This window comes from Macadamia integrifolia, chromosome 14, assembly GCF_013358625.1.
Source record: "Macadamia integrifolia cultivar HAES 741 chromosome 14, SCU_Mint_v3, whole genome shotgun sequence".
Taxonomy (NCBI): Eukaryota; Viridiplantae; Streptophyta; class Magnoliopsida; order Proteales; family Proteaceae; genus Macadamia; species Macadamia integrifolia.
The window spans coordinates 3,425,262-3,452,150 of record NC_056570.1 but is presented as its reverse complement, the minus strand read 5'-3'; the positions used below and the strand labels follow the sequence as shown (position 1 = coordinate 3,452,150).

At 37.9% G+C, this 26,889-nt stretch overlaps 2 protein-coding genes across 2 annotated transcripts; both read left to right on the top strand.

The window, feature by feature from the left end:
• Nucleotides 1–8,020: 8,020 nt before the first annotated feature.
• LOC122060535 (tubulin gamma-1 chain) lies at nucleotides 8,021–19,768 on the top strand. The gene is made up of 12 exons (XM_042623654.1): nucleotides 8,021–8,311; nucleotides 9,234–9,434; nucleotides 10,739–10,850; nucleotides 10,997–11,397; nucleotides 12,024–12,077; nucleotides 12,210–12,314; nucleotides 16,060–16,134; nucleotides 16,238–16,282; nucleotides 16,515–16,643; nucleotides 17,053–17,157; nucleotides 17,235–17,311; nucleotides 19,295–19,768. The coding sequence occupies exons 1-11, from the start codon at nucleotides 8,183–8,185 to the stop codon at nucleotides 17,292–17,294; spliced, it is 1,416 nt and encodes a 471-aa protein (XP_042479588.1). The 5' UTR covers nucleotides 8,021–8,182; the 3' UTR covers nucleotides 17,295–17,311; nucleotides 19,295–19,768.
• Nucleotides 19,769–22,606: 2,838 nt separating this feature from the next.
• Nucleotides 22,607–24,144, top strand: LOC122060536 (arabinogalactan protein 41-like). Its single transcript, XM_042623655.1, has 2 exons — nucleotides 22,607–22,974; nucleotides 23,664–24,144. The coding sequence occupies exons 1-2, from the start codon at nucleotides 22,857–22,859 to the stop codon at nucleotides 23,765–23,767; spliced, it is 222 nt and encodes a 73-aa protein (XP_042479589.1). The 5' UTR covers nucleotides 22,607–22,856; the 3' UTR covers nucleotides 23,768–24,144.
• The last annotated feature ends 2,745 nt before the right edge of the window (nucleotides 24,145–26,889 follow it).

Genomic DNA, 26,889 nt, shown 5'->3' with positions numbered 1-26,889 from the left:
GACCGAGGGGGTTCCCTTTTATAGATTTGAGAGAGAGAGAGAGAGTGAGAGAGAGAGAGAGAGCACTGGAAGAATAACACATCATGGAATAGAGCATTAATGTTAGAAAGAGAAGCAGTTTCAAATATCATGGTTCTTATCTTTTCTCAAATTATAATATAGAAAAAAAGTTTTTTAAACAAGCGGTATAGGGAGGGCACCAATGAAGAACAAGGAAACAATTTCATACATAAGAGTAAAGAGGTAATTTCATGTGAAGACAAAAGAATATAAAGACTGTGCAAAGAGATTGTTGCCTAATCGCATGGCTCTTGCGCCAATATGGATGCCAATGAGAGCACAACATCAATATGGATAAAATTTGTTTGTTCATGCGAAGCGGTGCGGTAGTTTTAGGCACACGACCAGGCCTTTTTATTATTATTGTTATTATTATTATTATTTTAAAGGTGCCGTAGCTACAAAGCTAAAGGAGTACGGGGCTACTATGAATTAAATGACATTAATGGTAGTGCCTTCGCATGTTGCTTACCTACAGTGGGAGAAGTGTAAAGCCCTAGAGAGGTCTTAAACGTAGGAATCACATCTTCAAGTTTTTGCATTTTTCATTGCTAGATGCATTCGTCTTCAGCTCTTGCCCTTGCAATTGGAGAGGGTTGCGGAGATAGGGGGACACAAAAATGCCACGTTGTTCCATGCCCAGAGCATTGAAGATTCTGGCCCATGTTCCTTCATTGGACGCACACATTGGTGTTTCTTTTGTTAGCAAGACAAAGCTTTTTCGCCCATAATTTACAGCGTCACCCGCTGAAGAATGCCACAATTATAAGACTACCCCTCTGTTTCACCAAATTATACTCAGATCCTCTATCGTCAGTCACTTTTAAGTGTCGAGTTAAAATGACCTTATACCCTTGCCATTAAAAAACTCATGTTTTAACCATTATACCCTTGCGATTAAAAAACTCATGTTTTAACCATAAATATAACTCTTCATCTCTCACTAGTCCTAGAACTCTACTAATCTCTTTTCCTGGTTTTTAGCACTTTGATCATTTCTTTGCATCTCCCTCTGAAAGTAGCCAGGAAATCAATTCACTAGTGGTTTTCTCGGCCATTTGGTGGTGGCCTCCTTTATTACTACTTCCTTTCTTTGAGCTTATAAATTATTCATTTTCCGGTTTTTCATCTCCAACTCTCTCTCTCTGGCTAGGTTGATATGTGTGTTTTCTTCAGTGGATTCTGCATTTCATGTCTTGTTCCTGCTTGGGTTCTCTCCGAAAACCCTGTTCTTCATGGCATTACCTAAGTGACCTCACTTGTACAGACATTGTTGGTTATGTTATGCTATTCTAGCTAACCTCAGTCCTACGACGGACAAATCGGGCTCGTCTCCAACAACTGGCGCTCCAACGAGCGCCCAACGACTCCTTTAAGTGCGACACCTGTCCTACATTACATCCAACAATCAATATTCATTCAACCCACATCTCTCCTCCTGCTACTGAAACCTCCTGCGCGACCTGCTAAAACTCTTCTCTAGTTTTCTTCTAAATACAAGTACACACCTTAATCGGAGACTTTCAAACTGCATTGTACTTAAAAATCCACACAAGCAAGAAGAACCCTATATTTTAGAATTTTTTACAAGTTACGAACTAGAAGAAATTAAGCCCTAATTTATGTTTAGAATTGAAAAAAAAAAAAATCAGAAGAGGAGAAGGAATGTTGGACTTTTTCTTTGGGCAAGATTTCTCTTTAGGAAAAATTAAGCCCACATCTCTCCACGCTCAACTCCCACACCGAAGCGTTGGTCATTGGAGATGAGCTGGATCCGCGACGAACGACCTCGCTTCATATTTAATAAGGGCATTTTGGTATTTAAAATAAAATATAATTTTTGGCATCAACATATAAGGTATATTCCTTAAGAGTGATTGATGGTAGGGGATCTGAGTATAATTTGGTGAAACAGAGGTGTGGTCTTATAATTGTGGCATTCTCCAGAGGGGTGGCGCTGTAAATTTTCCTAATAATAAAAATAATGCTCCTTGGTTACATGGCTCTGCGCCAACTTGGGGCTAATGACGGGGGCACATGGGCATCCAGAAGGTGGGGTTACTGTATTTCACAAGGGTGGGTCATTTGCCCCCTCTGTGTTTGGGCACAGGAGCTATGTGACTAGGGAGCATACTTTTACCCTAACAACAAAGAAGGAATGTTTGTGTTCTTTGACTGGGTTGTCCAGCTAAGGTTAGTTGGGTGACACTTATTTGTGTTAGATGATAGGTTGTATAGAGTTAACATTTGTGGATAACTAGAATTCAAGGGTTTTTGTTAAAATTTCAAGTTCAAACCACATAAATTGGCCAAGTAGCAAAACAAAGTACTGAAAAATCTAGAACTACTTGAGGGTGAATAAAAAGACTACCAATGGGTTCATGGGCAAGCATGGAAGGGGTAATACATATAAATAAACTTGTGTCTAAATATGACAAATGGCTAATCTAGATGTGTGTGTCTCTGTGTGCATGTGCATGCATAATGCATACATGTAGGGGTGTCCACTGGTTAGGCTTGGTCAAGTCTAGTCAGGCCTCTTGGCTTGCACCTTGAAGTGCCTATTTAAAGAATTAGTCAAGCTACGTCACGCTTAGTTTGATTTCGAGCTTTTACCAAGCTAATTAGACCGTAATCGGCTCTTAGTGGGCTTTAAATGACTTATACATTATTAAAACCTCAAATTGGCCTTAAATGGGCTTTAATTGTCTTAGATTTTATGAATTTTAATATATTTATTAAATCATCAACAATTTAGAATAGATGTTACACTTAATTATATTCAATAATTGATAAAAAAAAATCAATATATCTTATTCTACCTATAAAAGATCAAAATATACCATATAAACGGTTAGGCTAGTAGGTCGGTCTTCTAAAATGTCAGGCTTACGCTGCAACGTTGACCATCTATTTATGAATGCGTCAGGGATCAAGCCCAACACGTTTATTAATCAGCCCAGTTCAGGTTGGACAATAAATTTATCGGACTTGATCATGCCTATCGGGTCAGGCCTGCAATTGACACCCTTAAATGCATGTCTAGGGCTTAGATTTTTTTTTTCTAAAGATGTTTCATTTGGCTCCTTGGTGTGTGCGTGGCAGAGGGGGGCCTTAGATTTCCTTTCTCTAGATGCTTCATTTGCCTCCTCCATGATGTGTGAGTGGCACATATGTGTTCTAGAAAGGAGGAAAGGGTTCTTCTCTATTTTATTCATTTATGTCTCTCTCTCTCTCTTTATGGGGGATGCTTCATCCGCCTCCATGATTAATGGAAGGGCTGTTGCCATTTCTCTTACATGAGTTTTAGACACTGAGCATACAGCCTAGACTTTTGGCTCACTTGAATCCATCAAAGTCCCAAAACTCATTTAAGAGACCAACCAATACTTATCCACATCCCACAATGACGTGGAACAAGATCTCTTTATCTCTAACCCAAACCCACAAATTCACAAAATCAGAAATTGATCACCCTTGATGACAATGCCACTTCTTGTGCTTGGTTATGGTGGATATGCTGCGTGTCCTATATGAATCAACAGAATTTATGTTGAAAACCACTAGACATAATGGATATTGTGGCTTAGGGTTCTCCATGGCTCTGCAACTTGGACCCCTTAGATCTCAATTATTTGGTTATATCTATAGGAACTGATTAATGAGAATTGAAGAACTTGAAGATGATCGAAGGGGTCAAAGACAAAGCAAATTAATCCACAGAATTATTTGCAACTTGATAATGAAAAGCGGCAAATCTCTAACTCATACATGGATTTGTTGGGTTCCACGTGAAAGTAATGAACCCACATCGGATTTGAATAGCTTGATGTGAAAGGCATATAAAGACTTGCGTATTCTCTCCTTAATGATTAACTATATAGTCCTTATAACCTAACCCTCCATGTCAATGAGAGGTTTTTCCCTTTAAGTAAGGGAAAGACCACAAGGTACCACTTATCCATCAAGTAGTCACTATTGTGAGTTTGTAAATGTACACTTCATTAGTATGAAAATACTGAATGCGACCGAGGAAAATCACATTAGGGCATTAGGTGAGAGTAGGACTGGCCGCTACCATAATGCCCATAGGCTCTAACGACTGCACTGCTCCACCACATGGGTCCATTGGGGAGGGGGGGGAGTCTTGAACAATAAACATTCCATCGGCCACCTACTTCAACAAGAAGAGTCATTACCAACTACGCTACGTATCTTTCTCCTTACAGAGATGGACACAAGTGGCATGTGAGATGGTGAGGGTCTAGAGCTACACGCATCGACATTCTGGCCAAGTAATTTATAGCCCATGAACATCTTGGCTACTAGACTTTATTTTTAATATGATCTTGTAATGAAAATGGTCAATGTCATATAAGTTGGATAAAATTTTGGATCAAGTTTTCATTCATCCACAGTGAAGGAAGTGTGAATCATTATAGTGGTGGGAAAGGAGTGTAGTGGTAGTTTTAACCTCATTTGATAGAGAGGAGAGAGTAATGATGATCCTAGATGGTTGGGTGAATCCTTCTCTTAGGATAAGAAAAACTTGCCCCTACAAGTCTACTTCCTTTTAATCTCCACAATAACTCATGCCATTAATTCCTATACATGAGGTAGGAAAAACCTATCATTAACATATTTGCCGGTCAAAGATAAGGTGTTGGAGGTAGACTTCAACCATGGACTTAGGATCAGGATCACATCTTTATCGACTGAGTCAATTTAGAATTGCCCAATTTTTGGGTCAGCCAATCTACAATGTCGCATGGGACTTTAAATTACCACTCCTAGGAAGAAAGCCGGGGGAGTAAGAAGGGATACCTTAAAAGACTTGACGAAGAAGGTATGTTTGCATTCTATTGGCAAGGTACCAACCAACTGTGCAACTGCAATAGTAATTGTCTTTGATTCTCCAAGTTGAATCGCTAAATCCTTTACTTCAACTTGGAGATGGATGGCTCACAAAATAAGCTGAACCTAATGACATATTGGGCTTGGTTTAGGGTTGGGTCGTGGGTCTCATATCCTTGAAATTACAAGGGCACCATTCCAACATCATCATAAATGCAAGCGATTCAAGAACAAAACTTGTTGGATCCTCAGGCTTCATTCTGCGAGCCTACACTCAACTCTACTGGCAAGGCACCAACCAACTGCCTTAGTTGTTCTCTTCTTCTTGAACCTTAAAGGAATATGAAAATTCATATAGGTCCACTCCCTCTTTCATATCTCTCTCTCTCTCTCTCTCTCTCTCTCTCTCTCTCTCTCTATATATATATATATATATATATATATTTTGTTATGAGTCTATTATTTTGATCAGAGAAAAAAGGATGCTCCATGGTTGGAGTCTATTAGTATACCAATAGGTAGTATACCAATAGGAATGACTTCCAAAGGTAGCAACATAGATAAGAATGAGACTACTGATCTCCAAAATGACTTTCAAAGGTAGCAACAAAGATAGAGTGAAACTACTCCAAGATGACATGGGAACATAAGTTACTATTACCACGTCACCCTTCCACATCACTCCTAGTAGTGTAATTCATAAATTCCATAGTGAACCATCATTAAAAACTTTCCCACAATGGATTTAAAATTTCACTAATTGAATTAGGAGATTTCATTTCTTTTTATTTTTAGTAATAAAAGATTTCATTTCTACGACTAATAACAATTCTATGAATCACTTTTTCCAATTACCCATGGTTTTAGAATTCCATTGGTTGGAGTAAGAAAGGGTTTGGGGGGTTGGTTTGTTGAATTCATAATTTGGGTGTGGCTCACTAGGATTTAAATTACGGTATTGGAATTGGTATCAGTCTAGATTGATACAAAGAGAGTTTTCCCTCATTTTTTATTAAGAAAAATTTTCTGGACCATTTTGATACACAATTACAGTATGGTCAAATATCAATACTAGTTACCAACAATACCAGTATGGCCAATAATACCGATACCTTAAACCACAGTGTCATTTCTAGTCCCTTGGGAGTACTGACGAAACAAAATAAAGGTAACGGTTTCCAAACCCTCAAGCCACTTTTTTTCCAAAGGATTTTGAAGTGACTAGACTAGGTTTTTAAAACTCTAGCCTAACCCTAAGTCCACTTAATTCAGGTCAAGCCCAAACATGTTGGGCTCGACCCATCCTGACCCATCCCTAAGGGCCCATTTGTTTCGAAGGGAGTCGTGGGGTGGAATTGTTGGGGTGGGATTGCTTTTGCACTTTTCCAAAAAATAATAATTCCGAAGGTTTTTGTTTGCTTAGGGGCGAGAAAGTGAGTAGACAACCCACTTTTCTTATCGGCCCAGGTGGCAGGCAACTTCTCCCACCCCAAGCCTTACCAAAGTCCTTTGAAATCAATAGGACTCTTGCGGGATTCCTTCTCTCTCTCTCTCTCCCCGTCTCTATATTTTTCAGCGACATCCCTTGATGAGAGTCTGCTATTGCAGATGCTGAGATGTATCAAAAAGAGGGATTCCTTCTCTCTCCCTCCGATTCTACCTTCTTGTTCTTCTACCTGCTGTGTCCAACATAGGTTTCAGAAGAGTAAAAAAAAACAAAAAACAAAAATAAAGATCATCCTCGTCCAATTTCTCACTCAGGATGGATCCTCATTTTCTTTAGTGGATCAATTTGTTTGCTTCTCCTGCAGATCCTGATCTTAATGGAGATAGACTAAAACATTGACATATGTTCATGGTGACCATTATTGGAATGTGATAATAACCTTAGCTCTAGTGTTTAAAAAATTGGAATCTATCGGTTGCATCGTCTGTGGCCCATCCCGATTCCCCCCTCTAAAATTCTAACCGACCTCTCCATACAGTTTTTCTAGGGTTCGAAACGGATTCCGGCAGCTGCCATACTATTTCTGAAGTGTTTCTAGTCAATCTGGATCAGGACCACCAGATCTAAACGGCGCGATTCTAGCTTTTAAAACCCGTCTTACAACCTGAAGCATCAGAAAAAAAAAAAAAAAAAAGTAAAGTGTAAGGGAGAAGAAAAGTAAGCAACAGAGTCGCCAGTAAAGGACTTCTTTGGATTTCTCCACCCCTGCCGTCAGCAGAGGTGGTGAAGTAGTGAATCTACACTGACGGTGCCGGAATTTGTAGACGTTATTTCTCTGCTCCATCGTCTTCTTTTCTCTCTCTTCTCTTCTCTCTCCTCCCAGTTTCCACCCAACCAAACATGATGGGGTGGGATGCTGCAGTAATTTCACCACATCTTTGCTTCCCTGTCTTTAACCCCACTAACTTGTGAGTTCCATGCTGACAACACTCTCACCCCCAACTCCCCCTCTAAAAAAAAGGGCCCTAATTGATTTTGGTTGGATCGATTTAGCCGTGATTCATCTTGGCAGCTTTTTTTTTTTGAACTCTTGACTTCATTGTTGTGAGAAACTGGTTTTTACCTACCAGGCTACCCACCTTAAGATATCTTGGCAGTAGAAGAATCAATACAGGTGGGAGCATTGCCTTTTAGGTTTTTTTTACCATGATTTTATTAATTTTTTTAAAATGAAAAACAAGTAGAAGTACTGAGAGGATGCATAATACCCTACTTGCACAGAGCCTCGGTTATACATATAGAAATGGGCTAAGCTGGACTTAAATCGAGATCTCAGTCCAAACCCGATCTAGCCGGATTTCAAGTCAGGAAATACCAACCCTAACCCAACCCACAACCTGATAGCCTGGCCCAAGTCGTTGGGCTGAGGGTGGACTTGAGCAGGTTCGGGTTCGCCGTACCAAAGGTCATAGAAATAAGGAATTCACCATCTTCGTTACCTCACAAAAACCATTGGCAGGTGTCTCAGTCCTATGATCCTCGACCAAAATTATTACGAAAAGTGGGGGCAATTTCGTATATTCACATTACCTTGAGTAGAATAAGAGCAATGCATCCCTAGGGCGCAGTATCTCACGATCCTCTCATGATAATTAGCCGGCAAAACACGATAAGAGTACATATAAAAGGCGCACCCCAACTAGAGCTCATAATTTCAGTAGCTTCTGCTTTTTCCCTCTCTTTTTAAAAAATTGAGCCGCGGAGAGCGACGAAGAAGAGAGAAACCAAAACGCAGAAGACCTAATCTTTAGAAGGTCAACAATGCCTCGAGAGATCATCACTTTGCAGGTCGGACAATGTGGAAATCAGATCGGGATGGAGTTCTGGAAGCAGCTCTGCTTAGAGCATGGTATCAGCAAGGAAGGGATTCTCGAAGATTTCGCTACACAGGTTCACTTCTTTTGCTTCGATATTCACTGATTCACTGTTTCGTATGTTTTATCCTTTTTCCAGATCCTGTATGGATGATTGAGTTTTAGTTGCTTGTATCATTTTGTTTCGATGGAAGCGTTAGGTTAGACTCTGAATTCGGTATTTGAACGTTCATTTCAGAAGATTGCGTCACAATTGAAGTCGTTACTAGGAAAATCTACCGATTGAAGTTGAAATGTGATCTTTGTTTCGTTTCTAATTTTGCTAGTTAAAGTGGATATCGAACACTTATTGGAAATGTGATTATATTGAAAGTCATTTGAGCCGCAGATCTTCTGTTACTGCTAAAAGCTGTGGTGTTTTGGTTCTTATTACAGTTGTACTGCTCAGTTAAATTATTTATTCACTCTTTTAGCATGCAATTTCTCTGAAATGTGAATGGCCTCAAGTAATTTTAGTTCAACCATTATCGCAGGGGATTAGGATTTCTTGCTTTCTCAAATTCTTCCCCTCCCATTCTGTAAAATTCTCATATCTAGGAATGTCATTGAACTCAATTTTGCTGCATGTAAAAGTGCCTTAGTCAGTCTCCCGGAGATTTTGAAAAGTAAGTAGACACGATGGTTTAAACATGGTTAAACAATTATAAATGTGTAAGTGGGTGATGCTTCAAAGTGCCAATCTGATTACCAATGATATATGGTAACACAACACACAATAAGTGGCAGATTTATATGGCAGATTAATTTTTTTTCTTTAATGGACTAATAGATTAAAAGATTATATCATTTGGTCTTCTGGGGAAATTTGCAATGCATTTTTCGTTTTTTTTTAAGTTACTATAATTTTACTCAATTATATTTTAAGGAATTTATTATTAAAGAGCTTACTGTAATAGTAATGACTAGCTTACATGATATATCTGGTATGGGTGTTGTAGGGAGGTGACAGGAAAGACGTTTTTTTCTATCAAGCTGATGATCAACACTACATACCTCGAGCTCTTTTGATGGATTTGGAGCCCCGAGTTATTAATGGCATTCAAAATAGTGAATATCGGAATCTCTATAATCATGAGAACATATTTGTCTCAAATCATGGTGGTGGTGCTGGAAATAATTGGGCTAGTGGGTATCACCAGGTTCGTTTTTGGGTCTTTGTATGTTAACTGTTTCATACTCATATGCTACCTAAGTATTGGTGGAAAAAAATTATACTTTTGTTGAAATTGTAATATGAGGCTGTTTGTATATTTGAGAAGTAGTCATTGAAAGCCCTCTCTTATTTAAAGAGCTCTCTTTGCTTTTCTGTATGTCTTTATGGTTAATATTCATACCCTGGTGTTCTCTTGTTATAATTCTAACCCTTATCAGTAAAATTTCCCTCTTGTGCCATTTCAATGAAATCTCGTTCTTCTGCGATGATTTCTACGTTCAAAATAGTGCAAATGTTGCAGATAAAAAATGGTTCCACAAGCTGCCTTTTCTTAGGCATTTATTCAAAACATTAACATGGTAAACTTAATTTGGAGGAGGGAGATACACCGATACAATTTTAAGGCATAGATCTTTTTAAACTGTATGCGAGCTTCTTATACTACCATCTACCTAAGTAACAAGATCTTCAAGAAATGGAGTATGTACCTGTTTGACCCACATAAATGTGTGCACTAATGAATTACATTAAGGAAGGTTCCACTGGTACAAGACATGCCAATTTTTAATACTTTGAATATAGATTACTGCAAAAACACTGCAGGGACTAATGTAATTGAAAAAAAAAAACATTTCTTATAAATCTATGAACTGAGTTAAAAAAATAAATAAAGAGAAAATTAAGAATTTTAAGAATTTAAGCATTGATTAATTCAAAGAAACCAAAACTTGCTTTATTTCCTGAAAAAATTAACAGATGGTGGTAATATAGAGAGGATGTAAATGGAGATGGGGAGTCAGGATGGAGAGACATAGAGGGTGTTGATGGAGATGGTGAGTCTGGATAAAGGTGTAGATAGAAATAGGGGAGTGTAAGGTGGCTAGAGATAGTGCTGGTGTTTTAAGAAATTTATATAATTATAAAAAGTAGACTTCTAGGAACATAGAACAAACTAGAATAGAAAATCTAAAAAGGGGTGTTACGAGGATTGGCGTCTTGGAAGCAAGACGTCCCAGTCTCAAGAACACTAGTTTCCTGTAAGTAAAGATCTTACAAAAATGGCTGAATTACTACTTCAATTTCAGAATAAACCATACACAGTCTTTTTTGTTTTGCCAAGATGAAGTCCTCTTTGTGATTCTACAAAGTATTGAATATATTCCAATGCCTGAAGTTTTAAGCTTTCTATTGCATCTTAATAAAGGGAGAATTGTCCCTTACTCTTTGTGCACTGTTAACCTTTCTAAATATTCTTGAGTTATTGACATTTGGCTATTAAGCCTTGTTCAGGGAGAGCAGGTGCAAGAGGAAATAATGGACATGGTTGATAGGGAAGCAGATGGAAGTGATAGTCTTGAGGGTTTTGTTTTATGCCATTCAATAGCTGGAGGAACTGGCTCAGGTTTTCCATTCTCTTCATTCAATCTTTTGAGCTCCTTGTTTTATGTGGATTTATCATATGATGTACATTTTTTTCCTTTTTCTTAGAAACTGCTTAGTGTTTTCAATTTAGATTTCATGCTTTATTAATTACTTGCTTAAGTGCAGGAATGGGTTCATATTTATTGGAGACTCTAAATGATCGCTACAGCAAAAAACTTATTCAGACATACAGTGTGTTTCCTAACCAGATGGAGACAAGCGATGTGGTGGTCCAGCCGTATAACTCACTTTTGACTCTTAAGCGGCTTACACTAAATGCTGATTGTGTTGTTGTTCTTGACAATACTGCACTGAATAGAATAGCAGTTGAACGCCTTCATCTATCTAATCCGACCTTTGCACAAACAAATTCTCTGGTTTCAACAGTAATGTCTGCGAGCACAACCACTCTTCGGTATCCAGGGTATATGAACAATGACTTGGTTGGGCTTCTTGCTTCTTTAATTCCAACTCCAAGGTGCCATTTTCTAATGACGGGATATACGCCACTCACAGTGGAGCGCCAGGTTAGATTCAATCATTCGTGTCATTTAGTTCGTAATTCTTCTTAAAGAAAAATGCATTTTGGATTTTCCTGGTATCTCTTAGTTTTTGTGTCAAAGAGGAGGCTGGACTTCTATGAGAGACATAATCTGTTTCTCAGGACTCTGGAGCTGATGAAAACTAGGAATTTTACATTGTTGAACCTTTGTGTGCATGTGCATGCTTGTGCACTCTTTTTGAGGGTTGTGCTCTTTTTGAAGTGGAGGTGTGGAAATGATTGGGTAGAAACTAATTTTGTTGGCATTAAATTTGGGTAGTGTCATAAGGATATTGTTGGTGAATGAATGAAATACAGAAACACATTCAGAATGTGGCTTAAAGGGACCGTGTTACATGAATAAGATTTTATCACTGTCACTTGATTTTGTTTGTAGAACTTGTACATATTGTGTCTGTTCTTATTATACTGACTGCCAACAGTATGGTGAAACATACATGCTGACTATAGGAATTAGCAATCTCAAAGCAGCCATTATGAACTTTAGAGTGCTGTGTTTTCTTGCAAAATTGAATTTGTCATTTCATGCCTATATAGTTCCGGTTGTTTGTTGTTGTAGCTGTCTGATGTAGGTAATTTTGTCTTTGGCAGGCTAATGTTATCCGGAAAACTACTGTACTCGATGTAATGAGGAGACTTCTCCAGGCAAGATCCTCTGTTGATTGAAGTATCTTCATAATTGACAAGCATTTTGCCCACTGAAATATATAAAAGAAAACCGCCTAGCCCTTCTTAGCCTGGGGATAGACGGGCTTCTTACTTGTATGTCTTTTGCAGTCGAAGAATATCATGGTTTCCTCTTATGCTCGAACAAAAGAAGCAAGTCAAGCAAAGTACATATCAATATTAAATATCATTCAAGGAGAAGTAGACCCTACTCAGGTAGTGTTTTCCTCTAGCACTGTTACTTACAATGTAAGTTCTGATACATCCTCTTAAGTGGTGCTTGGTCTTTCATCTCATCCTCGAACTTCTTATTCCATTGTGGAGCTACATCTGGCGAACTTCTAAGATGATGGATTGGTTAAAAAAGCGGGGGTTGAAAGGGATTCAATGTACATCATGTTACATCCCATTATGTAGCTCTTGCGGTTTGCTATTCTACTTTTTTTATACTGACTGCATGCTTTCTATGCCGCTTTTTTTTTTTTTTTTTTTTCTGTTCTCTTCGTGTTCTTATAAAAAAAATTGTTACCCCCAATATCCTCCTCCACCACCTGAAAAATGATCGTCTTGATTTTTGAGGAAACAATCCATTTTGTAGAAATTAATTATGATTTCTATTTGATGTAACCACAGGTTCCAAAACTCTGATTATGGGTTGCTTTGGGCCCACCCAAGTCCCAGAAACCCCAAATAACTAGCAACTGATTATTTTTTTAAGACTGAAACTAAGTCTAGTGGAAGAAGAAACACCAGTTGTGGTTTCTGGTTTCAATCTCCCAACAGGAGATGATTCAAGGGGTAATAACCTAAGGCTAGAATCTCCATAAGGTAGAGATATATCTTCCAAATTCTGAAGGCAAAAGAAGGGAAATCCAGGGAGATTGAATCAATTATGTGCGACTGTTAACATCGCCTAGAACAGAGCACATGTGATAAGCTTAAATTATAATCAAGCAGAAATGAGAAATAGGGAGAAGAACAGAGGAACAAGTATAAGAAGAAGAGTAATGGTGGAGTAGGATCTGACGCGAGAAGGGGGAGATGAGAGAAGGCAACCACTCAAACACGACTTCAATATTCCATCTTCAGTCACCCTATTTTAGTAGATTGCTTACATTTATAAAAAGAAGATTTCTAAGAAAGTAAACAGAATTAGAAAGCAAATTGGACTCAGTTTCCTACGCTACCAATGGCCAATGCTATCTAAACTCACATATTAATTGAAAATTACAAAATAACCCCAAATAAATAAACCCTTAAAGACCTGTTCAACCGAAATCAGAGTTCACACGGTTCGTCTCGGTCTGGGTTTTCAAACGGCTTCAACCCAGTACATGGAAGCGTTACTGCATCACTATTTCTTGGATGATTAATTATAGTTTCTTGGGCTGAATAATTCAATATCCATGTGAACTCAAGAAACTCCTTATCCCGAATGTCTGGTTGAGTTTAAAGGTGTCAATTTAAAACCAAACCCCAGTTTTTTTCAGCCTTTCCATTGACCTTTTAGAGAGTTCAACCTGAGTAGTATCACTCCTTTGTGATAATTAAAGACCAGCGACTTGTTTTTTCCATTATAATTTTCTCATGTTAAATAGTGTTTAAAATACTTACTTCCATGATTCATAGCTATTTTCAATTCATTATTTCTGGCCAGTATTTTAAGCAGGTTGAACTTGTGATACAATCAAAGCTGCCTAGTTGGGCCTAGGGAGGCCTTATTATGAATCTTGGGCGTGTTATATGGACCTTGGGCTACTTGTTTATGGGGTTACTTTTGTGGCGAGCCCAAATTATAAACCATAAAGTAGGGGTGAATACAAAGTATCTAAACTTCTAAGTTATATGAGTCTGCGTTAGAATAAGATACTCATTAGCAAGTATAGGGTTCTGTTTTAAATCTATTTAATTTATTCAGTGTGAGAGATTGGGACTCCAATTGTGAGTCTAATTAGGACTTTCAAAAAGTCTCATATATGTAAGCACCCCCTATCAATTGGCCTGATTGAGTGATGGAATATGGGTTTATTTGAAGAGAGTTTGTGATGCTGTACTGTGCAAGTGTGAGCAGAGGCTCATCTTCTGACCAACTGTTTCCTTCTACATCCCTTATTCTGGTTCTTATTACATCTGTGATCAATTGATAGGGGTCGTCGGTTGGAGCAATGGCAAAGGGTTCTTTCCGCCTGTGCAGTGGTGTGGGTTTGAGTCCTGGGAACCAGCCTCTCCGTAAAGGGGGTAAGGCTGTCTACCTATATACCCTCCCAGAACCTTGCTTAAGTGCAGGAAGCCTTTGTGCATTGGGTACCGGCCTAATTGCATGTGTGATCAAGTGACCTCTCTCCAATATCTCCCTATCTTATGCATCTTCCTTTTCCTTTGTTTTCGTGATTCTCTGATAGTCGTACTCTTTCTACTCAATTGTTTTTCAAATTGGTTCAATATCCTGAATATATAGTGCTTCTGATTTCCAGACCTGAGGTTCTAGTTCCTATTTGGGTCCTGTACTGATAGTTTCTTAGTTCTGATTGCTAGCTTCTTCGGCAGTTTATCAGTTTTTGAAGTTACTTAAATTTTAAGCATCCTGAGGATCATCTGTTAATCCTGTAACGATTTTCCGGATTTCAATACTGATTGATAGGACTGTTGAACTCTTACACTGGACTAGAATTACAGAGTATTTTGACCTCTACTTTGAGATTTTAAGATTGCTCCCTTATGACGACCGTACTTGAACTCACAATGGTACCAACTCCGGTCAGGCCAACCCATAGCACCCAGCCAACTAACGGATCCAAGGAAAGACCCCTCCCTGTCAACATAAGTTGGATCCAAACTTTGCCCTTACATTATTATATTATAGTAAATCAGATTTTCCTCACCTCTTCATCCCAGACCACCAGGAATCGATAAAGGTTTTATCCCTCACCTCAACTAGATGTTGACTACTTCCTTTGTTAGAATCCGTAAAAGCAGATTAATTTTAATTATTTAATTATAGCAGAAATATGTTAGTTGGCCAGTGGGTGAGTTGGGTAAGAACTTAAGGCACACACTTGCACACTGGGCCCATGCCTGATCACAGCCCCGGTAATAATCATGCTATTAGACCCAACCTGTCGATAGTGTATTTATTCGGGTTTAGACGCAGAGTCCAAGACAAGCTGATAACTACTGAACTTACTTTTAGTTTTATTCATTAATAAAAAGAAAAAACCCCAAAAGATGTTCTCAACTTATTCAAGTATCTGAATGTAGTCATGGACATTCCTCTTCTATCGTAAGCTTGAAACATCTAGTTTTTTTTTTTTCAGGTTCTTCCATTAATTTTGCTGTATTTGCTTTTCAAAGCTAGATATTGCAATATCCTCCCCCCCTGGTGGTATTCTTTGATCTTTCTGTTCCTTTTGATACATGAATGGTCTTTGACCCTTTGGTACATTTTCTTTTCATGGATGCATCTTTTTTGTCAGAAATGAAGCTCATTAAGACAGTTTCATTCAGGATATCCATGTTGGAGTTTACATGATACTTGGGGGTGTGGCTCAAAGAGGCACTGCCCTGGGACTTGGGGCTGAATGACCTGATAGAGTGGGAAGTTTAAGTAATATGTTTTTAGAATCTATTATTTCCTTCATAGCGGGGCAAAAGGAGCTAGGATTTTCAGGAGAAGTCTTTTGCAGTTGTTATTCATGACCAAGCTTATCTGTATTGATTGGGTTTATTAGAAATTATGTAATCTTGATTCTTTTTAACTTCCTCTGTTGTCAATTTATCATTTGTCACAAGAATATTGTTATATTGCACGTCTGGCCCTCTGGAATTGCATTTTTAATCTTCTTTTAGTCTCATCTTTGGTTCATTGCTTCTAATAAATTTATCACACGTTAAGATGATGATAGTCTTAGCAATAATATCAATGAGTCGATATGTTGATGCTTATTGCTTAACTTGAAGCCAGGTTCATGAAAGCTTGCAGAGAATACGCGAAAGAAAACTTGTGAATTTCATTGAATGGGGCCCTGCAAGCATTCAGGTGTCTTTTCCATTATAATAAAGAGTATATGCATTACATCAGTAGTTTCTTGACATGTTATTAATCTAGTGTTAATCTTATGTTTTTTGCTCTTCTTTTGCAGGTGGCATTGTCCAGAAAGTCTCCATATGTTCAAACAGCTCATAGAGTAAGACCAATCCTCTATCACTGAATTTTGTTTCTTTCTATATCAATATAATTAGGTGTTAGTTTGTGTTTCCCAAACTTCTTGGGGGAAATTCTTATTCTGTTGCTGCATTAGTCATTTTGGGTATTCTTGCTTTTCTTTTGATTCACAAGAATGCTTAAGCAATTTTACTGGATACATCACCTTTTTTGCAAACATAAGAATGCTTCATTGTATCTACTCCCTTTTATAGGTTAGTGGTCTCATGTTGGCCAGCCATACTAGCATAAGACACCTCTTCAGCAAGTGCTTAAATCAGTATGAGAAGTTCAGGAAAAAGCAAGCTTTCCTCGATAATTATCGGAAGTTTCCCATGTTTGCAGTAAGTTGGATGCTCTTAACTGAATCTTTAGATTTGTGCTTTATGTTTAGTGATTAATAGTTGCCATGGTGATCAATAAGGACTCCCTTCTATGCTTTCTTTTTTTCTATTCTTTTAGTTATATATTTTATTTAATTAGTTTTGACAATTATTAGAACTCTTTTGACTTTAGTTTCATTATATTTCGCTCTATTCAAGTTGGACTATGTTTTCCACTTTTTGGTATTGAGTTTTATTATTAAAATGTGCATTGGGGATTATCATACCTTCTCCTTCCTTTTTTTTTGGGGGGGGGGGGTGGCTGGGGAGGGAGAATGTGGTAAGAAGAGTTATGATACTACAAATACATAAATACAAGAATAGAGTCACTTGTATCCACCTCATCTCTTATTTTAATTTAATATCACAGGATAATGATCTATCAGAATTTGATGAATCACAAGAAGTGATAGAGAGCTTGGTTGATGAATACAAAGCATGTGAATCACCAGATTACATAAAATGGGGAATGGAGGTATTGTCTTGTCTGGTTTCTGCTTCCAACTTCACTAATTTCCAATGGGACCTCACTGGTGATTTACAATTTGGCAGGATCGAGACCGTGCTCTGACAGGAGAGGGCAATGCTACAGGAACAGGGATCCCAAATTAGCACTATAAACTATCCAAGTAAGCTATTCCTTCCTCTTCCAAATCACACTGTTAACAGCACTGTGATTCTTTTCAATCATCAAAATTCTAGTTTATTTCATGAAAGTTGCATGATCTATGATGCTAACTCCAGATAAAGTGCCTTTTTCTTATTGATAGGTATGTGCTTTGTGATGTTGTAAGGAAACTGGGTATAATATCTGGGCTGTAATCCACACTCTTCTGTATGTGCAGGAATGACATTTGGTCATTGTTTTCTTATTATCTACATGTTTATGCAACAACTCAGCCTTATCCCATTATAATGGGGTTGGCTACATGGATCCGATCAAAGTTTGATAGGTTTATGCATGTGCTAAAAATATTTAGGTTTTTCTTCTGCATGAGATTCAACTTAATATAGTCTTCCTTGCCATGCCAAGTTGTGCAAGGTCTTGGTTTATTTATATAGTGTGACTTGTGTGTGCTCTTTGGTTTACTTCGTATATATTCTATATGGTTCATGCCCTAACCAGTAACCACAGAATCTGGGCAATCTACTGATCGTTTTAATTTTGAGTCGTGCGGGAGATGAGCTGCAGAGCAGCCTTTGGATTGGGACCCATCCAATACTGTGTGTTTCTTTATTTTTTATTTTTCCAACTCTCCTCCCACTTTTAAGGATGGCTGCTTTGTGATCAAGATGTTGACAGTGGTGCTTCTAAGGATTGTCTCCTCTCTAGTTTCTATGATTTAAAATTCTCATTTGAGTTATATTCTACCAACCCTCATTTCTCCTATGCTGAAAAATGGCGAGGGAACTCTTTGGTGAAAAAGATTGTTTCAATTCTGAACTCATTTCCATAATGGGACAAGAGGGAAAAAGCAATAACATTTTGTTGCATTAAGTTTGTGATCCCCCTTGACACCAAAAAAGTGGAAAAGGGAAAAAGCAGTGATTGTTGAAATGAAAAAAAGTTCGTCTTCAGTATGGAAGTAGCAATCTGTTTTTCATCAATACATTTTACTGTAATCTGAAATTAAGTATACATACTATATTTCTGAAGACCATGCTCTTTTAGCCATGCTGAATGACCACTGGCTGATATAGTTTAGCACCTTGTATTGGGCATATGATGCTTCTATAACCTGCATCAACATAGTTGCTCCAATTGTGATCTCAAGTTTGCATTGCTATTGTTCTGCGGCTTACCACTTTTGAGGTTAGAGTGTTGGAAACTTTTCCTGTACCACCAAAGCTGTCACTTGTAAGCTTCCATTCTGCAGATCCTTCACTACTTGTGCAACAATCTGGTGCATGTGACATATATGATTGACCTGTGATATGTATCCCTTTGGAACCTATTAAGTTAGGGTTATACAGCGGGTAAATATTTCGTCTAACGTATTATGGCTGGTTATCATGGTGAGTGCCTCTGCAATCAGGGTCCAGTTTCATAACAGTAATGGATAGCCTCTACTAGGTACTGAAAAATAAATGTAAGGCTGTTTTCACTCCCAAACTCCTAAGGATCCTTAATCCTATAGTGAAACCTTGCCACTAGGGTTTTGGCCCCATCGTGATGCAACACATCTTTTTGTGTGTTAGTATATTTAATTAATGCATTAGAATCAAAAGATGCTGCTACTTAACCTAACCCCATAAATGTAATGTGGCATTTTCTATGAAAATTGAGTTTAACCAAATGGGGCTACATGCTTCAAGTATTTGCATAAGCATGGTCTATCTCTGGTGGGAACTGCTTTCCCTCATTTTCTTTGCTCTTTTGTTTTTTAAACCCATCAAAGGGAGTTCAACATCAACCTAAAGTTCTTCATTCCCTTTTGCTTTTAGCTCCATCTTTGTACTTTTTTGTTCTGGGTAAATCACAATTGATTTTTATCTCCTCGCCATAGAAATTTAGTAATCATTTGTTTATTCTGGAGGGAATTTTGTTATTTCATGCTCAGAACATGAATGTCTGTTTCTGTTTGACATTAACAAACTTTGCTTTACTACAGGATTGGGATTTTTGTTCTCTTGATGGCATACTACATTATTGGATTTGTTGCTCACAAAGGAGTCAATTGAGAAAAGGTTGACTACAACTTATTCATGTCTTGTTAATAGTTCAGTAGATGAAATCTCGCGTTTCTTGTGTGCTCAAGTTGATCTTTTTCTATTGTCTGTCCTGAATTTGGCCGGCTTTAACAAAGACATTTATCACGGGAGCACAGATGGGTTTTTGTCTCCCTAACATATATATGATTTAGGCCTGTTAGGGGTTTATTGCGAGTGAAGCACCAAAGTTATACAGGCCAAAAATCCCCATGATGTGGCATTCTGGATGTGCCAAAGTTTGCTTATTCACGAGAACACTTGGGATATTATCCCAAGTGTATTTCCAGACATGTAAGGTTGTATATTTCTTTCAATCGAATGTAGCTTCTATAATCATTAAGTAGTTCTATCTTAATCATAAAGTGTTTCAACAACCAACTAGTTTTACCCTTTTTTTTTTCTTTTAAAGTCTGTTTATGCTACTATGTTTATGCTACTGAAACTTAGTTAAGTAATGAGCAACTGCCCCCAGCTTGAAAGGAAACCCTAGTTAGAAGTCATTTGCCAAATTTTGATGAACATGAACCCATATACAATAACCATAGTTCTGGTTCTGAGTACAGGGAACAAGCTCTTCCTGTCGGAAATGAGGCTTCCACCAGTGAAGAGATACTTTGCTGCATCTTCCATGATGATGGATTTCACCAGAATATGTATCTCCTAAACCCCCAAAATGTGGAAGAGACAATGACCTCTTGACTATAGTCACTATACACTCAAAAGCAAGTATAATGAGAGATATCAGATAGCTTAGGAAATAGGCAAGGAAATAAATAAAATAAAAAAAAAGACTCGCCTTCAGGTTTGATCGGGTCACCGGGTTTAAAGGAAGAAAGAAAAAAAATCTGATATTTCAACTATACTTTGAAGTGGAGTTTGAGTGGAAAATGTTTCTAAAAACAGGTTTTGTAATAATGCCCACAGTTTCTCCATGTTCACGGTGAATGGAGAATCCTTTGTCCATGGGTTTCTTTATATTATGGTAGTATAGTGGGATAGATGTTTTTGATTTTATATTATAGGATTAGAATAATAATGATTCTAAATGAATGGATAACTTACTAGTCATATGTCATACGGTAAAAAAAAAAACTCTTTCCTTTATATATTATCTAAAAAAACCCTCCATTATATATCATCTTAAAAGTCTATTGAATGACTTTTCGTCCCATGTGACATGGTTGCGTCGCCTTAGCTAGGTCCTCACGCGTGATCCCATCATTATTCCACTTCTTTTTTTAGTTTTGTTAGGATTTGATCCTCCAGCCAGTGTGTCCTGGCGGCCCTGGCCTAAGGAGTTTTCTTTTAACATGGATGAACGTGCTAAAGAATCCCACTAGACAATGAGAATGAGCTCATCCATCGGTAAAAGGTGAGATTTCCATTAGTCTGGCTTGAATCTATGTATATCCTCCTTATAATACAAGTTATTTTTGTTTTTATTGGCAAAGGAATAATCTCTTGTCCTTAACCATCGGTATTGTTAGATGATCAAGTGAGAGTATTTTTGAATTTGTCAATATGGCACACAACGGGGTGAAATGATTGTCCCTCCTTCATGAAAGGTATATAAATCTTGATCCTATTGATGCTTCATCCTACAATTTCTCATATTGTTTTTTATTTTAGGTAAAGCTTTGTGTAACCATATATAGGGACAATAAATTATCATTTTTTTTTTCTTTTCTAGTGTAGTTGGTGAGTTATGGTGTGTAAAAATCCCATGCTCACCATCCTGACTGTTATTATAGAACAAATATTTACCTATAAAAAAAAAAAAAAAAAACTTATCATACTTTGTTGCATATAAGAAACAAAAACCCTTTGCCATATGAGATAAAACACCACAATGATGCTAACTTCTTTGTTGCTCAACATACCACATGTTACAGCGGAAATTGTTTTCGTACCAGGATCAGCAAGACCCATTTAATTTTTGCTAGTTCAGGCTACATCGTTCTTTTAAAATGAAATCTCACTCTCGAAGCAGAGGGGGCATGATGTGTAACTAATTGCTTAAAATCTATGAAAGCACTCAATATGACTAGCAATGTTAAATCAGAATTGGAATGGTCGACCGATTCAAATTGTGCTAATCTCAGTTCCGACTGGTCTTGATCGGTTGATGCATGCTGGATTTCTAAGGTTATGGCACATTTTAGTGTATTTTAGTTTATTCTTCAATGAGATTGAATTCAAATCCCAATTCCATTCTTTTCTAAAAACCCTAATCATTAGGCAACAATTTGACCTAAAAAATTACACAAAAAAGGAGAATCTTTTCATTGGAATGACATGATTGGCATTGGTTCACTCGATGGTTTAAGTGTGCAGTATCAGATCGAGGATCGATCACTCGAAAACAGATACATAATTGATATGGATCAGCCTAGATTGAACAGTTATGCCCTCGATTTATTTATTTATTATTATTTTTTTTCTTTTAAATTTTACCCTTAATCCATGACATTCCAATTATCCAACACCTCAGAACATGGTCCAATCTTCTAACGAAAAAAAAACATGGTCCAATCAAAAACCAAATTTAAGCCTAGACTGCTCCTCAATGTGAGGATCCCTCCATGTGAGCCCTCCTAAATTGGTTTCCTACCGTTAAACAACGGTCATGAGGAGATACCAACGGTAGGTCATGACAAGCCGTTGCCGTTGACACTGACTGATTCTTCCAAAACCATCTTATTCCACAAAATCCCAAATTTTAAAATGTTACCGTTAAAGAGAACGTTAGGATGGCTGATGGCACTTGATATTTTCTTTTCTTCAAAATTCTAAGATTTAAAACTCAATCATTTGGCGGCCCGCTTTAGCCGCCTTCTTTTCCGACCATGTGAACAGGGGGGTTGTAAAGTGAAATTACATATTGTACCCCTCCAATTATCTACTGATTCCGCTTATTATTTGGGGTAGTATGGTCAAATTAAAATAAATTGCTGGAGAGGACCACTAAAATGTCGCCACGTATAATTATGGGCCGTACAAATTGGCAGCAACTGAGCAGACAGTCTGGCATTGGATCCTTCAGTGATCACATGGAGAGGCTAAGTCTGCGGTGGCAGTGGGGCCCAGACACGTGGATTTGGCCCCACATAATATGGACTGGAGTGGACTCCTCTCTGTCCTCCGTGGTGTAGCGGTTTTGTCTCTCAAAATTTTAGAGAGAGCGAAAGAAGGAGAGGAGTATAAGAAAGAGAGGTGGGCGGTGAACACGGGGTGTCCACTTACGGAACACTGAAACGTGCGTCCCATCTGTGAGATTATTCTCTTTCTACCTCAACCTTCCAAGGCCTCTAATTCTCTCATTTTCTCTCTGCGGCTCTCCGGGGCCATCTCTTCTTCATTCTTAATCCTTTCCTTTCTTTATAGAGGGAGACGCCGCAAAGAGAGAAAGAGGTTTGATTGAGAAATCTAGGGTTTGATAACCAAGCAGAAACACAGATTAAAATGGCAGTTGTTAGGATTTCTTTTGGAGTATTAGCGATCATTGCTCTTATCTTCAGCATTGTTTTGCCGGCCGTTCAGGCAGAATCTTTGGCTCCTGCTCCTGCCCCTACTAGCGATGGTATGCTTTCTTTACTCGTCTCTTTTCTTCGTTTCTCCAGATCTGGTTTGGCATGATTTTTTTTTTTTCTTCTGATCTGTTATGCAGCATTTCGGATTCTTCTGTTTTTGTTTCTATGTTGATGATGAGGCTTAGTTAGATATCTTCTTAGATTGTCTAATCCGTGTTTTTGGATTCTGTATTTGAATATAGAAAGCTTAAGGCTTTCAGAAAAAATATTGTTCATTTCGACAATCTGAGTTATCATTAGACATTGTCTCCTATTCGTTGTGTATTCTAAAGTGTTTTAGATGCTTTTCGATGTACGATTTTTGTTTCAGACTTCAAATCTCTTGCTTCTCTTGAATCTCAACGAAATTCCTTTTCGTCGTTGAAGAGTTTGATTCTGGATCCAGAAGTGTAGCGGTTTTGAATTTTTTTTTGCGAATTTCCTCTGTTCTTCTAGTATTTGTTTACTTCTATTGAAGGATTGGACTGGATCCGTATTTGTCTCATTCCTCGATTTTTGTTTCTTTTATTCCTGTTGATGTTCAACACTTCAAAAACTGAAAAAATCGGTATTCTGAGTGTCTAGTGATTTCTTTGAAAAAAAAAATCCTTTTGATCATTCTCCCCAAACTTTATGTATTATTATTTTCTTCTTGTTTCCCCTCTTAATTTTTCTTTGTTGTTGTGGTCAATTCATGCAGGGACATCAATAGACCAAGGTATAGCATATGTGCTGATGCTGGTAGCTCTAGTGCTCACATACCTCATCCACCCCTTAGATGCTTCATCCTACAATTTCTTCTGATTGTTCAATCAAAAAGGGTTTCTTACAAGCGATGGAGAGTAGAGACTTGGAGGGGATGGTTAGTTGGTTTTGATGTGTATCATGTAGAACACATATATATATGATAAATTAATCTTAGTGGGTGGTGGTGGTGGGATTGATGGTATATGATTTGTTGGGAGTCAAGAGTCACAGTCAAGAAGAGTTAGGTGGTTTTGTACTGTGGGTATTTTCTTCTTCTTATGTGGAATAAGGGTTTTCCCTCCCTTTTTTTTACCTTTGGTTGGTTTCCTGGTATTTTCTGGGATTCAACTGTTGCATTCTCTGTAGCAGTGCAGTTTGACATATTCTTTGTTCTTAATCCTGACTTTTAATCCATTTTTCAGATTTGCTGTGCCTGATCTTGAATGTACTTCTTTTACGGCTTAGGTTTGTGGTGTTATGTAATGGATTTTATTGCTTCCTAGTATTAATAGTAGAGAGAGAGAGAGAGAGAGAGAGAGAGAGAGAGAGAGAGAGAGAGAGTTGAATAAAGTCTTGGAAAATTGACTGAAGACAAATCTGTAATAAAAACATATCCCCACCCCCCCCCCCCCAACTAGAGTACTAAAACCTTATAACATTTTGAGGATATAGGATTTCTTACAATAAATACTTCTCTTCATGAGCATATACAATGCGTCTTTCAGTACCTGGTCTCGGTGTACCATAAAGAGCATGAATCAGGAAGTTGATAAACAATGTTCTAGCTTTTATTGCCCATGTCTACTTACTCAGAAGGTGGAAAGGATGGTGGCTCAAGTTCCAATTCCCAGTGTCCATCAGCACAGTTTCCTCTTTAGAGATCCTGATATCTCATCATTCCTTAACATACAGCAATGTCAACAATATAGGCTTGTCACTCGGATGGAGATTCTGCAGATGACATAATCGTGTCATCCACTCTTGCATGCTTTGTGAGTGGGGAAGTGGAACTAGACTGGTCAACGGAAGCTGGTTCAAGACTTTCTTCGGTGGTTCTGGTTTCAAGTGCCTTTTTTTTCCCACCGGACTTCTAGGAACTTGCGATTTCTCCAGCGAGGTTGGAGGTGCACTTGCGATTTCTCCAGCGAGGTTGCAAAGGAGGAGAAGCCTTGCTTGAGAGCTTGAGAGCTTGAGAGCTTGAGAGCAGGTTGTTCTTTCTTCTATGCATGAGGAAAGTTTGAGAATGGAAAGCATGTCCAAGGATGAAGAAAATAGAAGGAATTATATGTAGATGACATATGGGTAAATCGGTCTTTTTATAGGCCATTTTAACACCATCAGTCACTAATAGAACGATTGAAAGAATCTTCAAATTAGAGGGGAGGTGATCGATTGACATTTATGAAAGTGCGTGGGTTGGAAAATACCATTAGGCCATAGTCCAAGAGAGGAACAAATATTAATCTGTTTCTGCGTTTGATATTCAAAAGGAACAAAGATCATAAATTGGAAAAAAAAATTACTGAGTTATTCTAGTAGATATACCATTTTTTAAGAGCTTCCAAAAGAAAAACTTAAATTTGGGATAAAATTTTGACTACCGCAACAAAAAACTATAAAGATTTATGGATACCAAGAGAATCACCCAAATTCTCAACATTAAGTAGAACATGGGCTCATGACAGCTAAAAAGTTAGCAGTGAATGCACCATTTTGCTACTATTTGGTTAAAAGGAGAATTGATTAAGGTACATTCCAAATTCTGTCAACCATCAGATTTGATAATCTATTTAACCCACATACTAACGCTTTCAACATTACGGTCGATATATAAATTAGGTCAATTGGGTTAACACGGGTCTTTTCAAATATCTATAGAAGCACATGTGCCTAACTTCTAAGAAACCAAGTTTTTTATTGGAGGAAGAATGTGAACAATACTATTTCAGATTTTTTATTTTTTTTTAGAAAAAAATATTATATATCAAAGCATGTACAGCGCAAGGTGTCTGAATTACATAAAATAGACAACCAAGGAGTGGATAATAGCAACGATATCCTACACGCTAAGAGCATAGCCTTCTTAGTCAGGGAGTCAATCATGCTGTTAATCTCTTTGGGAATGAAATGGAATGAACATGTTCTGAAATAAGATACCAAATGTTTGATATCAGTAACAATGCAATTACTTCTAGGTGACGAGGAGGGTTTTCAAAGCGTAGAAGATCTTGAGGTCCTTACAATCTGATTCAACCATAATGTCATTAACTTCTCTAGAGAGATACTCTCTAATAGACCTGACCTCATTGCAAGAACTTCACCTCGGAGAACTGACGGGAATTCCATAGGTTCAGAGATTGCCGAAATAGTGACACCTTATTAGCTTAAAATCCCACCAGAGAACACTATTCCTAGGGAAATACTCTGCTTTTAAAACCCAACTCCAAAGGGAAAGAGGGCTGGTGACCATTCTCCATCTTAATCTTAACAAGGCCTCATTATGGATGGAGCTTAACTGAAACCCAAGAACACCCCCCCCCCCCCTCACAAGGAAAAGCTTTAGGTTTGCACCCATTAACCCACTGGTATTTTATGTCAAAAATAACTTAGGTTAGCAGAACCGTAAAGAAATTTCTCTGCACTTTATCCTACATTGGGGCATATCTTATGCATGTTTTAGGTATCAGCCGATACGTGTTGGTATCAGCAGATGTTGGGTGAAACTGATCCAATTCAGGTCATTGACATGGTATAAAATCCCATAAATATACCTTTAGTCCAAAAACTATGGTATCGATGATATCTTTGAGCGAAAAACAATCCAATATAGACTAATACTAGTTTCTCGCTTCCACTTTGTCCACACCTATCGCACAGGTGCTACCTATACTGATGTATTTTTATATCACATAGCTTTGGCAAATCACTTAGTCTCATTCATCATCGGCACAAAAGCTCCCAATCAAATGAGCTATATGTCAACAAATGAGTAGGGTGAAAGAACTTTCAACCTATTATATTTAGGTTGCCGTGGAATTGTGTTCTCTGCCGGGGAGTGTGGCTCTTACACCTATATTAGATCCAATTGGTGCCTCTTTTGATTCAATATAGGGGGTAGGGAAGTCATTTTACTAGGAGAGAGACATACACAAAGATGCAAGTATTGGAGCCACACTCCC

Coding starts and splice junctions, on each gene's coding strand:
- LOC122060536 (XM_042623655.1), top strand. CDS start 22,857: ATGGCAGTTGTTAGGATTTCTTTTGGAGTATTAGCGATCATTGCTCTT. Junction 22,975..23,663: donor TCCTGCCCCTACTAGCGATG/GTATGCTTTCTT, acceptor CAATTCATGCAG/GGACATCAATAGACCAAGGT.
- LOC122060535 (XM_042623654.1), top strand. CDS start 8,183: ATGCCTCGAGAGATCATCACTTTGCAGGTCGGACAATGTGGAAATCAG. Junction 9,435..10,738: donor GGGCTAGTGGGTATCACCAG/GTTCGTTTTTGG, acceptor AGCCTTGTTCAG/GGAGAGCAGGTGCAAGAGGA. Junction 12,078..12,209: donor TAATGAGGAGACTTCTCCAG/GCAAGATCCTCT, acceptor TGTCTTTTGCAG/TCGAAGAATATCATGGTTTC.